The sequence below is a fragment of the Pelmatolapia mariae genome, linkage group LG6 (genome assembly GCF_036321145.2).
Source record: "Pelmatolapia mariae isolate MD_Pm_ZW linkage group LG6, Pm_UMD_F_2, whole genome shotgun sequence".
In the NCBI taxonomy this organism is placed as follows: Eukaryota; Metazoa; Chordata; class Actinopteri; order Cichliformes; family Cichlidae; genus Pelmatolapia; species Pelmatolapia mariae.
The window spans coordinates 29,700,935-29,716,565 of NC_086232.1; the positions used below are offsets into that span (position 1 = coordinate 29,700,935).

At 38.8% G+C, this 15,631-nt stretch overlaps 1 protein-coding gene across 1 annotated transcript in view; it reads left to right on the top strand.

Moving 5' to 3' along the window:
- Positions 1–15,631, top strand: part of cygb2 (cytoglobin 2) — a 36,366-nt gene extending 20,735 nt beyond the window's left edge. The window contains exons 2-3 of the mRNA XM_063476539.1: positions 3,211–3,442; positions 8,815–15,631. Of these exons, the coding sequence (XP_063332609.1) occupies positions 3,211–3,442; positions 8,815–8,979 (397 nt within the window). The 3' untranslated portion in view covers positions 8,980–15,631. The remainder of the gene's footprint in view (positions 1–3,210; positions 3,443–8,814) is intronic.

A 15,631-nucleotide genomic window follows, 5' to 3' on the forward strand; every position in this document is an offset into this window, starting at 1 on the left:
AGGTTAAGCAACAGTCTAAAAAAAGCCAAACCCTATAACTGTACTCACCAAACATAAACATCTTGGGTGGTCTGCATCTTGTAGCCACGATATTAGTCAGAAAATCTGTAAAAAATACTCCAAAAGTCTTCAACAGCTCAAACACAGCGAAGAGGTCCAACTTAATGAAGAAAGCCATTCATCTCAGAGTTCATATGAAGAGGGAAAATATCCAAGACCAAATCTGTTTTTCCACCAGGCTGTAAATGTTGTTTAATGCTGTAAACGTAGACATTATACCATGGCAGTGTGAGGATTCACTTGCTTTGGAATCAGTGGCCTTAAGAAGATTTCAGTTTTTGCCACGTCTGAGTTTGCTTCACTTTTAGGATTTTTTTTTACATTTTTTTTTTTAAATTTTTTTATTTTTAGAAAATAAGTAGTTCCCAGTCTGCTGCACGTGGTTGTGGCATTCATTCTAAAATGAACTGCTAAGCCCTGTTTACATAGGCCCAGTGATTGGCCTGTGATCCCATTGTGACCAATTTTAGTGGTTACCAAATAGCATACAGTGCTACTATGAAAATCTCCTCGTGACTGTTGAGAAACTGTGACAAATGCAGCACAAACAGGAAACAGACTGTTCACCTTCAAAGTAAAAGTTGTTCTTTTAGTGGTAAAACAGCTTTTACCTAGAAGGCAACTGGATCTTGTTTGTGTCAAGCATCATTGCTGTTTGGGGGTAGTTGAGTGCTTGCAGACAAGTCAGCATCTTCCATGCAACTGTGGCAACTCTAGCAACCAAAGCAATCACAATGAGGTTTTTGTTGCAGGGCACTGTTTGCCAAAGATTTTACTAATGGGAAACCAAAAACCTTGAGCAGTTACTCTCGAACCAGTTGTGGAATACGTCCAGAGGATTGCTAGGTTGGTTCCCAATCAGCCTAACATGCCCAAAAAAACTTTTACCTTTCAGTTAAATCTCAGCATACATACATAACTGGGACATTGCTGAAGCTAAACAACATACATGCTTTAATATGTATTTCTAATATTACAACCTCTGTAGGTGTCTTTCAGCGTGCTACACTCTGATACACCACGCTTGAAAATTAAACGGCACTCTTCAGCCCACCTGCATCCAATTACACTCAAAGAGCCTGATCAGTCTTGACTGCAGAGTCTCATCAGTGCTTCTGTAATGTAAAGGTTTCTGCTGGGAACTTCCTGCCGCACGGATGGTGCCAAGGCGAATTAAACACTTTACAGAAAGGAACTGCACCTTTTGTCAAAAACTTAGTTAGAAAGAGAGAGAGGGAGAGAGAGAGAGACTGGTTGATTAAAATTTATGGCATGTAGAGAGTTTAAAAGCTTTGGGGTATCATTTGGATGATCGTTTTAGTGGCTAAATGGCTTTGGGTCATTCATTTCATGTGTAAATTTGGATAAAGCCAAAGTCGACACATTCTTCAAATGCTAAGACGCATGTGTGCTTCTCATTATGATATATTGCCGCTGCTGTTATTGCCGCTGTCTAATGGGATTTGTGCCAATAAAACCTTGCTAGATGTTTTAGCTGTCGCAGATATTCAAACGTAAACAACAGCATGAAGATGTTTTGTTGCTCCTGTTTTCCTAATTCTTTTGTTCCTTGTAATATATGGTTTCAGGGTTTTAAATCTTCTTTTCCTCATTCTCTGTGAAATTCCTCTGGAAGTGCAGTATATATTTTCCATTTGAAAGAAATCCTGCTAGTACAGTTACTGTAGGTGAGCAGAGAAGATCACTGATTACTTCATTCCACTTTGTAAAAGTTTATTTTTTTCTTGTTTCTCTGTTTCAAAGACGGAAAATGTGTGAATTCAATCAAATGTTCCTCAGAGTCTTCAGTTATTTAAATAAAAAGCTTTTTATCTTCAAGGTTTTAAAAGGTTATATACTGAATCCTGTAATTGTCCTTATTGATTACAGTGGACATGTCAAAGCTTCGTCCCCAAGTCATCAGAGTCTTAACCCTCTCAGGCTCAAATTAAGTTTTTTGTTGCTAATGCACAACCAAGTCCTGCAGTGGTACTTCTGAGTAAAAAAAACTCATAAAATATGTATGTGGGGTAATCAGGTTGTTAGTGTTTAACTGTTGCAAATCTGCAACGCCTGCCCTGAGAGGGTTAAAGGATGACACCTTAAAAGTGTAGTGGAAACTTTGGGGCTTTCTTTTCACGACATTAATCATAAATGAGCCAGCTGCAGGTGCAGTTTTGGCCCCTTTTCTGCTATTTGCTGGAGGATCAGACATTATAAGCTTTGCAGCCACGAGTGAGAAGATGATTGCCTGCCCATGATCTTCTCACTCACGCCATCATTGTCTTGTTATTAACACCTTCAGGAGATCCAGAACACTGCAGTGAAAATACTAACTGGAACTGGAAAGGGGAACCATATGTTTCCCATATTAGCTTTTCTTCTTTTGCTCCCTGTTAAAGTCAGAATTGAATTTTGCTTACAAACATGTTTTCCTCACATCTCGAATAATCCTACCACGTCATATCTTAATGAACTCATGCCTCTTTTTGCTCTTTACTCTTTCCCCTTCCCCAAATGCCTGCCCCTCCCTGAGCCTGGTTTTGCAGGACATCTCTTCCTGTTCAAATCAAGTTTTTCCTTCCTACCATGCTTATTTATAGGGGTCTGTGTGGTTGTTTGAGTTTCTTTCTAATATTTTACCTTACAATATAAACCACCTTAAGGCGACCAATTAAAATCAAATTGAACTATGGAGCTCCTGAATTTTGATAGAAATGGAAATACAGTTCAATCTCAACTATTATTTTTAACTTACAGGCATATGTTTGAGTACAAGCTTTTGATGAATGAGGGGTTCGGGACGATAAGCTGTATTTTATTCTGAATCTTTCTCTCATCAGATTTTTTAAGTCTGTGTAGAAAAATAACAAAAAATGTAAACAATAACTGACTTTTGCTACTTTAGAAATGGTAGTTTTAGAAAGGAGTGCTGCATATATTATTATCAGCAGTTTTACTCTGTTTGTGGTTCCCAAGTAAAAATCAGAAATTGATCATCAGACTTCATCCTCTGTGGACAGTATTGGTCCAAAATGTAAAAACACTGACGTATTCATTCACACACATCAACCTGGATGTAAAAAAAACAAAACAAAAAAAACTATTTTGCTTTCATATTTTAATGATGAATTTTATTCACCTCTTTAGGTTTTTTGTCAACTTCCCATCGGCCAAACAGTATTTTAGCCAGTTTCAGCACCTGGAGGATCCTGAGGAGATGGCACGGAGCAGCCAACTCCGGCAGCATGCCTGCAGGGTGATGAATGCCATCAACAGTGTAGTGGAAAACCTCCACGACCCTGAGAAGGTGTCGTCGGTGCTGGCCCTGGTGGGAAAAGCACATGCTATCAAACACAAAGTGGAACCCGTGTACTTTAAGGTAACTTTAGAAAATGACCTGTTTTTTGGGCTTTTTTTTTTTTCCAGACTTTGTTTTAAACACTTTTAAAACATGTTGTTTGCAAACAAAGCAGGGAAGATTATTGTCAGGGGTTCTCTATCCTGAATAACTAGCAGTTTAATAAAGGTATTTTCTTGCTTCAGCAGCCCCTTCAATTATCAAAGCAGCCCAAAGAATTTTCTCATTACCAGTCTAATATCATGGGGGATATTTCACTTTTGCCACTTTACTCAGGACAGAAATAATTCCTGTTTTACTTGTTTTTCTGTTTTATTTCTCAGCTGCAGTGTTTTGCTTTGTGTGTGTTTTTAATAGAAATACTTCAAGCTTTTGTGAAGCTGGAGGCTTCAACCTTTCTTAGACACATGCAAACAAATTATGGAAGAATTTTATGGAGCATCAAGTTTTCAAGTTTATCTTGTAATCATTGTTCTGTATAATGTAAAAACATGCATGGGCATAAAAACCAATAATAACAAATTCATTAATTTAGTCCCAGATCTTTAACCCTGTGTTGAGTTTTATTTTTGGATTTATGATTTGTTCTTTTGGATTTAAGGAATATTTATGTTCTAGCTCTATATTTGCCTTGAGTTTAGTATTTCTTAGTGCCTTGTAGTTATTTATATTTATATTTCTAGTTCTTGCTTCTTGTTTTATTACTTTATGTAATAAACCGCTGGTCTGTTCCATAAAATTGCAGTTACTGGAGTTGTTGGAGCTCTGTGCTCAGTAGCGTGAATGACAGAGACATTCAGACGTGTAACTCGTATAGAGCAGCTTGTCTTGCGCTTAACAAGAATAAGCTACATAAAAGTCTTTGGTACAACATTAGTTACATTTTTAGATGTCTGTAAATTCTCTCTCTTTCTATAGTTATGCTACATGCTTCCATGTGCTCAATTTAGCTCAGTCCCAGCTGACCACGCCTCGAGAGGTCTTTGCACAGTGGACATTCTGTCACAACAAATTTTTACTGGAACCTGAGATACTCCCATAATCATTGAGACGCTAGAAGTCTATTGTAAATAGACCTCTTGACTGTTGATGGTATCAGTTACCCAAAGGCAACTGAACCTCTCAATCCAAACCATCTTATAATAATGAAATCCAAAGCTGCCCTAACACCACCTGGGAAATTTGTGAAAGAAGCAGTTAGTTGCCTTTCATGTTCATTCTGTCCTAGTCTCGTCTCTGTGTCTTGTCATCAGTTGTATCTCCATATTTTGTTTCCCTTTCTGTCTCTTCTTGTGTCCCGTTCCATTGTTTGTTCTGCCAAGCTTGTACGTCTTAGTCTTGGTCTCAGCATGTGTTACTTCCTGTTTTATTTTGATAGTCCCTTGCTCATGTGCTTCCTCTTTTTGCTTTGTTTTGCCACATTCTGTTCAGCTGTGCTCCCAGGTGTCTCCACTCTGCCCTAATCTCCTCTTGTGTACATATTGTCTGTGTCTCCCTCTTTTCTCTCATGGTGTGTGTGCCTCTGTCCATCTGTTTAGCCTCAAGCTTGTTCCTTTTCAACTCTGTGTTGCTTTTGCTAGCATAAATAAAGCTGTGATTTTAAGTTTGCTTCCATCTGTTGAGTCCTGCACTCTGGGTCCACTCTCTGCCTGCCAGACATTCTGATCATGATGTTTACATTACGAATCCTAACCCTAACACAGGCGCAGGAACACAGATGAAGGAAGACTGATCTTAAAGCAAGCTGTTTGAAATAATTCAAAAGGTAAAACACAAGTCCAAAAAGAGAACCTGGAAAAATACAGAAACAAAAGCTTGAAAACACATGGAGAAGGATCCAACAGTGCCTGGATCGGGGAAGTGGAGAGAGATGAGGAAAATGAAACAGTTGAACTAGATCACAGATGAGACACAAGACGAGACAAGAGAAGCACGCTGGAAGCAAAGCACAAGGAACACTAATTCACAAGATAAAACAGGAAGTGGGAAAATGCATACAGGGATTTACTACAGGAGACTTGACACAAGAGGATAGGACACTGTGGGAAGAATTAAACTCCCACTATTAAACTGAGGCAATTAAGGGGGAAATACATGAAACTATCTAAACACTAAGAAAACAAAGAATCATGGAATATTGAGCATTCCCTAACCTTTTAACCATAGTCCATAAACATCTGGCAAGTGAGAAGACCAACTGCTGGACTTTTGGGAGAGGAATGTCCTATTCTCGCCTGATATAAGATTCAGTCCTTTATTTAGCAGGGGAAAAATCCTTCTGAAAATCTACACCCTGGAGTTTTTCAGAAAATGAGTTTTCAGTGATTTATATGTGGACGAACAGTCCAAATTCCTGAAAAAAGACAAGTATATATGCGGAGAGCTGTGACACCAATAAGTCCTATTAACATCAAATCTCCTTTACAAGTGAGAGAAATGCCAGGTGGCAGCTTTTTGGTCCCATAGCATATCAACCACTGCAACAAAAAAAAAAATGCAACAAATACATATATATAAAAACCCACAACAGTAAAATAACAGTGGCCACTTAAGAAACAACTACATGCCACAGGAGTTAATCTCTCTCTCTCACACTATCCCAAATATCCTCCTCTGTCACACCAACTCTCTGCATTTCCTCCTTCACTACATCTATGAATCTTCTCTGAATCTTTTCCTCCTGACTAGCAGCTCAATATTCAACATCCTTTCTCCAATATTTCCACTATCCACACTACCATCATGTGAACCTTCCCCTTCTCTCTTGCTACCTTTTTAAATTAAAAAAAAGTTTTATGCACAATTTAAAAAAACAACAACAACAAAAAAAAACAGCAACAACATCAGTCTTTACTTTGCTGATAGCTTTCTGTAAAACCTTATATGTGTAAGGTGCTTCACAAGTAAATACAGTTTTCCACAGACCTGGAGCACATTACAAAGTTAGCTTTTAGAGAAGCGTAGACAGAATCAGAACCAATTAAAAATGTCTTAAACTCATTTTTGTATACAGCCCATGTTTTTACATAACATTTGTGTTACATTCAGTGTTCCTCCTGCTCAATCTGACAGGGGAAGTAGATTATTTCTCTTCAAGTCTTCTGAATGTTGTGTTGGTTCATAAACGCAACAGTAACGAGAGAAAACTCTACCACCATTTAGACCTGCATTGATCACTCTGTGAATAGGTCATTAAAAAAATTAGTCCCACTGTATATTCCTTGAATTTTCAACCTCACGTGTTCAAGGCCCGACTTTTTTAGGCCAGTCATACATTTCATACTTCCTGTTTTCTCATAATGTGTCACATTATGGCCAGAATTTTTTCTTTTTTTTGCGTGTGTTTTTTTTTTTTTAAGGTTGACTTAATGGCTGAGACAAAACTGAAACTGACAGCCAGGTGGTAAAACTGAAGGTGCTGCACATACAAGTGAGAAAAAACTAAGAAACGCTGTACAAGGAAACAGTGGGGAGATATGGGAACAAGAAACAAGCAACAACGACTGAAGGAGAACATCCAGATGTTTGACCAAGCGAATTAGGTACCAAACAAACACAATGACCTGATAATCACCTCTGAGGACTGTACACTGCAACATTTATGTTTGATAAATATAAAACAAAACCGCAGTGACTCAAGGAAGCACCAAGTTGCTTCCTGAATGTCCAAATGCTCCGTACAGACATCGATACAACCAGAAGTCCTTAGATCTAATGACCGGATGAAATACGAGAGCCCACACTGTTCACTGATTACATTCTTCATGCTGGCCACTGGGCAGGATACAGAAATAAATCCTACCAGATCATCATCAGCTACCTTTATTCATTTAGTTTAATAAGATAAAGGGTTTGCGGCATAGTGGTGCCGCAGTTAACACTGTTGCCTCACAGCAAGACGGTCCTGGGTTTGAGTCCACTAGCCAGCTGGAGACACCCCAGTGTGGAACTTGATGCTCTCCCTGTGCCTCCCGCAGTCCAAAGACTTACACGTTGGGTTATTTGGTCATTCTTAACTCCAACTGTCGTCACATTTGAGTGACAGTTAGCCTCACCTTCAAGTTGATTAGATAATTTCTAATCAGTGGTCTTATGAATGGGAAGAGGCAGGTCTTTTACTCTGCACAATATATTCTCTCACCCAAGTAAACTGAAGGCCACGTGTTCATGTATAGGATTTTTTAAAAAGAGAGAGACAAAGTGGATATCCTCTACTGCCATTGAAGATTGTTTAGAAGAAAACAAAGCCTCATATGCTTTGACAGTTTAGCAATAACCCCCCCCCCCCCAAACCAACCAAAAAAACCCGCAAAACAAACAAACAAAAACCCCAACACAAAACAAACAAAGATACATTTATGTCCTAAAAGCTTCAACCTCTTCAGCACGTTCCCAGCATGTTTTGTGCTTCCTCCTATGGAGACGTCGTGTGTTCAGCTCCATATAGGATGTAGTCTTGGACTCTGCTGGAACAGCTTTTACATAAATCACATTAATAATAATTTACAATAAACATTATTACCTGTTCATAACAAACCTTAAACACACTATTTTAGTCCACGTTTTATGAGAAGATAAGCCTTGCTTCAGCCTCTGTTCTAAAACGAGCTGTTGTAGCTCCTTGCAAACAGAAGGCTTGAATAGATGGTAGGCGGGGCTTCTGTGCTCACAGCTATGTGTCTGAGATGACCATGTTTGGGATATCCCCTCTTTGTAGCATCGTACAGAAATGCGAATAGATGAAAATGTTCAAAACTTAAATCTGTAACAAATTACTTGATGTCTCCAAGTAAAACCACACAAAGAGGGCTATAGTTTTGATTTTGCCAGCACAGTAACTTTCATCCATATCACATTCATGCAGCTGCTCAGCCGATAGAAATCGTTTTGTTTGGTGTCACATAACATGTCAAATATGTCTCAAAGATTTAATAGACCCCCCCCCCCCCCCTCATAACCTCGTGTTGAGAAGCTTTTGTTAAATCAGCATCAGCAGTTTGGTTTTATTGCCTCAGTTCTGCCCAGGTCAGCTGACTTTATGGGGGGCTGCCACACTTACACTGAGCTTTCTCTCTCTGTGCTTTTGCTTTAGCCACCTCTGCTGCTCTTTCTCTCGACTTTGTCATTTCTGTTCCTTTGTTTCGCCTGTCCACCCACTGCTTTCATGTTTTACAGTTATCATTTTCAATTCTCACCTGTCTCGCCCACTTCTCTATAACGCTGAAATGAATTCCTTTTTTCTCCATCACTCTGTTCCCACTTTAGCCACAGAACACAATTTTTCTGCATTACTCGCACCCCCACCCTTATTATCTCAATAGCCACATTTCCCCTCGCTCTCCGTCTCTCTGTGGCTCGCTTAATGAAATTTGTTTGTCACCCCTTCCTCTCAGATCCTGAGCAGTGTGATGCTGGAGGTGTTTTCTGAAGATTTCCCAGAATTCTTCACGGCAGAGGTGCAGATGGTGTGGACCAAACTGATGGGGGCGGTGTACTGGCATGTGACGGGGGCCTACACAGAGGTGGGCTGGCTCCAGGTCTCCAGCTCGGCAGTGTGAAGAGTCGGGAAGAAGAGGTGGTAAAGAAGTTTTCAGTGGACTCAATGAAGTTTAAAGAGAGGCAAAATAATGTGTTTAAAATGTTGATGGAGATTTTGCGACAATGGTTTCACAGACATGGATCAGATTAACGTGGTAATCCGTGCAATTTTGTTTCTTTATTCAACTTCTTTTGGATGCGTTTTGGTGCTAAGCTTTGCACGTCTCGGAGATCAGATCAGTTGGACACCAAGTAATGTAGCCAAACATCATTTTATTTAACTGCTGTTAGATTTCCACTTACATCAGTGGCGCTCTGCTGTGTTATCACTGCTAAGGCTAACTATCAGTTCGACATCCGCACACACTGCTGTTGCTGCCAGAGGCACACAACCAGTCACTTTCTGTGTAGCATAAAATCTTCCTTTTTATACACCTGCTGAGATAAGACTGCTCCAAAAGTGTTAATGAACTTCTAGAATCAATTAAAAGTTGACCAATCCTTCTGTTTGTAAGCCTGTCAAGCTTTGCATCCTTGCAAAGGATTCAAAATTGTAACAGTGGCAGATGCACTTTAATTAGAGGCAGATGAGGATAAAAGCAGAGTTTGCTAATCGACATTAGCTGTGCAAGTTAATATATTTCTAGAGTTGTAAATATGATATGCAACAGCAGCCTGCAAGTACCGTAGAAGACGAAAGGATACGTGTCCTATCCGGCACTATAGCAATCAGAATTATTGTCTGAAGGCCAAGAAAAAACTCCAACAGATTTATTTTCCCAAGCAGATCATTATGGCTTTTGCTATACTGGTCCACTTGATGGTCATATTTTATTCGACCTTTATTATTATTATTATTATTATTATTATTATTATTATTATTATTATTATTATTTTTCTTGTATGAAGGTATCTTATGGAGTCTTTAATACCCGGCAAACACAGCATTTTGTCTCCCAGACAAAAATTACTGAAAAAGATCACCTTTTGTCAGCTAACAATAACTAGAGATGGGCCGATGGGGATGTTGTTTCCATGTAAAATAGAGATCCAGCTAAATGGACAAATTAAATGCATGTGTCCTTGTTCCTTTTAAAACAAAGGTAATTGACTGACAGCTAATTTAGTTACTACATAACTGTTAACGGACATTCATAGTTCTTCATTTACGCAAACTACTGATGATTGTTTTTAAAATAAATAAAACAATTTCAGACATTTATCTTTTTAAAATCACTGCATCTTAAAACAGTTTAGAGTGCAACAACAACAACGAATGAGAGAATTTTAGCTTATTCTTAAATTTTTTTTCATATTAAACAGTAAAAGGTGAAATTTAATTGTATTATATTTGATTATATCACCTATGTTTGAATAGGTTTTAAATACATATGCTTGTTCTAATGATCTAATCGGTTGTTGAACTTGGATCTCTTGCTCGAAAAGTAGGTCCAGGGTCGTTGAGAATGTTTGCTTGGTATGTTCCCGCAGTCTTTGTCCCCCAGACGTTTATGGTACATAGTAAGGAACCTCTGGGAACTTGTTACAGGGGTTAGCCTTAGGATGAACTCTCTCAAAGCTAAATAAAATGGGATTTTTTAGTGTGACTGCACAGCTACTTTGAAGCCTTGTTTGAATGAAAAATAGACATCCATGAAAACTGTAATTTAAAATGTGTCAAATTCTACCCAAACGCAGCAAAAGGTCTAATGTGTTTTATCAGAATACTGTAGAAAAAATCCCACCCCACCACATCCAGAAACACAAAGCTTGACAGGCCCGCTCTTACGAACATGTATTTTATCCATCTGGGGCAAGAAAAGACATTTTTTTCTGAAAATAAATGCGGATTATACTCGACCGAGTTCATTTCTGTGGAAACCTGCAGTTTCAAGGCGGCGCACATGAATACACTTCACAATACTTTGAAAGATGGAAGAAATGCTTAGACACAGAATGACTTTTAGCTATTAGAGGGGGCAGTTAGTTGTTGAAGCCCCGGCTACGGGACCATGGAGCTGCTGACTGTTAATAGATCCTCTTTGTGTCCTGCTTCAGTATATCCTCATGTTCAGGGGACGTGCGGCCCCTTTTCTCTCTATTTAATGTCTTGTTTAACTTTACTGAGGTGTTGTTTGTATAAGTGTACAGTGAGTAAATGTGCATACTCTTCTACCTTCGTTTACAACTCAAGGACACGACTTGTGGACGCGTAAAAGAGGGCTGGCTTTGCTTTTTTTTCCCCCTCATTTCATCTCATTGCACACACACTAACAATGTGAACGTGAGATGGAAAATATCAGCAGGTGCACGCTTACACTTTCACACACAGGCATGGCGTAAGACGTCTTTCATGTGAATATTTACAGGAAGGTCGCTTAGTTTACATCTTTAAAACCCGATCAGAGAGTCATGCTGCTTTGAAGTCTCCATTAAGGGCTTTAGAAACCCACTCTGGAGGTCTGTGGAAAACACATCTGTTTCAGAAGTGCCATCAGTCGGTTTCTTTAGATCTCTGACCAGTCGAAAGCAAAAAAAAAAAAAAAAATCCAAGTATTACAGAATGTGGCCTGTGCTGCCTTCTCGTTACCTTACCTGACCTCACCTTCTTTGAAGTGCATGTGCTCCTGCTGGCAGTCCCCATCTTCTCAAACATACACAGCAAATCTGTTTAGGGTGGACACTTGATCCAATCTGCAGTTTGCGTCTGCTGCAGTGACGTCTTGTTTCTCCCATCTGACCCCCGTCGGCATCAGCATCTGGCATTAATGAGGAGGTAATGAGTCTCCTCTCCTCCTCATTTGGCCATTCATCTACTGTAACTTCCCATTGCCTCTGCTCGGAGCGCGTCACTGAGAAGGAAAACAATTACGAGTGGACAGATGGCATTAAACCTACCACAGTCATTCACAACAGCATACACGTCTTTCATTGACTGAAAGCAGATTCAGATTCTCGATTACAAACACACAACACAATCAAAGGAAAAAAACTGGGATGCTGTGAAAAATGTAAATAAATACAGAAATGCAATGAGTTGAAATTTCATTAACTCTTATTTATAATAGAACATACAAAACAAATCAAATCACTAAAATGAGAAAATGTACAATTTTTAAGAAACTCATTTTGAATTGATGGCAGCAAAACATCTCAAAAGTTGGGACAAGTCAGTGATAACCGCTCTGTAGCATCCTTTTTCTTTTAACAACAGTCTGTAAACATCTGGGAACAGAGGAGAACAGCTGCTGGACTTTTGTGCCCTTTTGTCTGATAGAGGATTTTAGCTGCTTAAAAGTTCCGGGTCTTCTTTTGTTGTGTTTTTCATTTCATTTTGTTGAAAGGTCGGGACTGCAGGCAGGTCAGTTCACATCTTGAATGATTTGAGTAGAGAACAGTTTCTACTTTGACTCAGTCCATTTTAAAAGACCTTTGGTTTAGAGAAGGAGGCACTGTGTCTGGATCGTGTTCACATGTGGCTTCTTCTTGGCATGAGAGAGCTTTTAGTGGCTGTCATTGTGATCTGTGTTCAGACGATGTTTTCTGGAAGCCCGTGCAGTGATTTCCATGACAGAATCATGCCTGTTTATGTTGAACAGCATTATTCTGGGTTATTCCATTTGTAGGTGGTTTTTTGCATGTTAGTGATGCCATCGAACTAAAAATGAGAGGTTTTTCCTGAAATTCTAAAATGTCTCTGCTTGATCATTTCTATAAATAAAACATGGGTTTGAGATTTGCACATTCTTGCATTCTGTTTTGTTTATATGTTATACAGCGTCCCAGCGTTTTTGGTAAAAGCGTTCTCTAATGTTCTAAGTGTTTTGTTTTTGTCTTGCAACAGTGGGTTTAAATATTATTCTGTCATGATATCCTTTAGAAAAACAGCCCCCTGATGTGTGATTGAATTTTTATCAAAGAGTCCAAGTGAAGAAAACACGCAGTGCTTGTTTTTAGCTCATCTGACTGAAAGACCGACGCCTTGGTGAAGCTCGGTCATCAGGTGTCATAGGCCTACAGTACTGGTCTGATTTTAGTGAAGCTTGCACACTTATCACTTCACCCAAACGATGCTCAAGGTTAATGTTAAATGTCTTCTTTTATGGGCCTTTTATCACTTTCACTTTACAAACTTTAAGCATACTTACAGCTTCACCAATCATTTGCACCTGATGTACTGAACAGCATTCATTTCAGTCCATTTAGCAAAATCATTGACATAAAAGGATAAAACATTGTTGCATGCGCTATAAAATAAATAATAATAACTTTGTGAAATATCAAAGGATGCGATGACTTCACATATTGCTTTTGCACACATGTTGCATACCACTTGGTCATGATGGAGGGCGTGGTCATGATGGGGAGAGGGAGCGTGGTAACGGAGGGCGAGGTCATATTGGTTGAAATTCTTTTGTTAAAGAAGTTAAATGAAGAAGAATAATAATAATAATATATACTAGCAGATGCCTCTCTCCCAGACAGAGCTGAAACAATGTAGGATTCAAAACTAACCTTTATTAAGGTTGAGGACAAAGGAGTACAAAATCCTTCAAAGAGACAAACAACAGAAACTCCAGGCACGTGTGAAGGCAGAATACATTAACAACCACTTTGAGCTCTAAGAGAAGGAAGATCGGACAATTCATACACACAGGAGGCCAATCAAGAGAGGCAAACAGCGGTGCAAACAATCAGGAGAAAAGCAAAACTGATGTAAGAAAGCTAGACTTCAAAATAAAACGGTAAACAAATGAGACGACACTTGAAGCAGACCAAGAGCAGCTATTAACAAAAGCTGGGACACAGAAAGGAACACATAAGGGAACCACAAAACTAAACATTGCATTAAAAATGTTCAAAATTCAGAAGTGAGACTAAACGGCCCAGACCGTGATGACGTGACAGTAATCTGTGAATGGCGATGGATCGTGTACCTTATGAGCTGCTACATCAACCACCTTGTGCTTCACTGGCAGTGAAACAAGGCCAAGAATTGCTTCATAATTTGGATTCAACTCTTGCTTTTACTCGATAAATTATATTTGTTTCTGAACAATTTGAGCAAAATTGTCTCTCGAGTGGGCCTCGCTACGTCGAGGAAATTAGTTTTATTATTGGCTCAAATTTAAAGACTGAAAAGGTTTTTAAATTTGTCTACTGGTGTTTGTAAAATTAAAATATCTGATTAGTTTTACTTGGACTAAACAGTTAACCCTGTAAAGCCTGAACCACAAAAATTGCCAAAAAATTCAAATTGTTTGTTTGAACCATCTGACAAAGTAAGAAAAATAATTACATATCAGTTTTCATATATGAGTTTTATTTTATATCATTTTGCATATAAGAAAAGGATTTAATGGGGTTAGGATTAAAAAAAAAAATCACAAGGATGTAGATGTCTCAGAAAGTCATGTGTCAAATATGACGCACGTGGTGTTGCCGGGTCAATCCTCGAATTATTGCATATTTTCAGTTGATGATTTTAAAAAAAGAGTTTAATTATAGCAAAAAACTTTAAACTGTAAAAGTGGTTGTAGCTGCTGTTGATTTAAAAAAAAAAAAAAAAGTGTGATTAAAAAAAGTCCTTATGTGGTCATCTCCCAACATTCGCACACCAGACGTTGATGAAAAAGCAGATTTACTTTTTCTTTTGCTCTGTTTTTGAACAGAAACTCTTTTTGTTAACGATTTATTTAAACAGACGAGGCGGTCTTCACGGGGAGGTATGGTAAATATCTCCAAGGGTCTCCTTTGAAATGTCCCACATGCACACACAAGCAGAGAACAAACTTCTTTATCTCACAAATATCTAGTTTACATCCCAAGGTATTACATTCACGTAGCGGCTCAGTTTCACTGATTAGCCCGCCATAAGAAAATGTCACTTTGTGATCTTTAGATAATGAAATGAAAACACTAATTGCTGCCTTAACGACTCTCGACTCCTGCAAATGTTTACTGAAAGCTCCCCTTCCAAGCTGAGCTGTGAGCTAATCTCTCACAGCAATGAGTCAGACAGGTGGATAAAAATACACGCAGGAGTCAAACAAACGTCAAGAAAACTGTTTCCACTTGGGCTCAAATCGCTTTGGAGGCAGTAAACCTGCTGCTGGTCTTGAATGATCTGGTTTAAAAATGCACTGCGGTCCTTTTCAAAGCTGCAGGCTCTCTGCACCTCGCCATCTGTGTGCAGCACGAACCTCACCACAATGTAAACACACAGCATTATGTGTAGACACATCCTAGTTAAACACATCGCTTCATCGCTTTCCACACACACACGGTTGGGCATGTTCTCACATGCAAAGTTTACTACTGCAACATAATTCACTTATTTTCATCTAAAAATGTAAATTTTTTGGCTCATTCAACCCATATCATATGTTCATGTTCATTCCCTTTCAGCTAATAAGGGCATCACAGCACATGTGGACTTGTGTGTTTTTGTTGTGAAATGTTCCTGTCTATGAGTTGGAAAGTTAGGACTATATTTTTCTAAATATATCTCTGAGGAGGGTTCTGTGTATTTCAGTACTGTATATGCATATGTAACTGTATACTGTTGCTGGGAGCGAATTCAGTGGCTTTGTAGTGTTTTTGAGCATGTTTGCACAGACTTGTACCTTCGCAGACCTGGTGAAAAACAATCATGACCATCAATAAACTCTA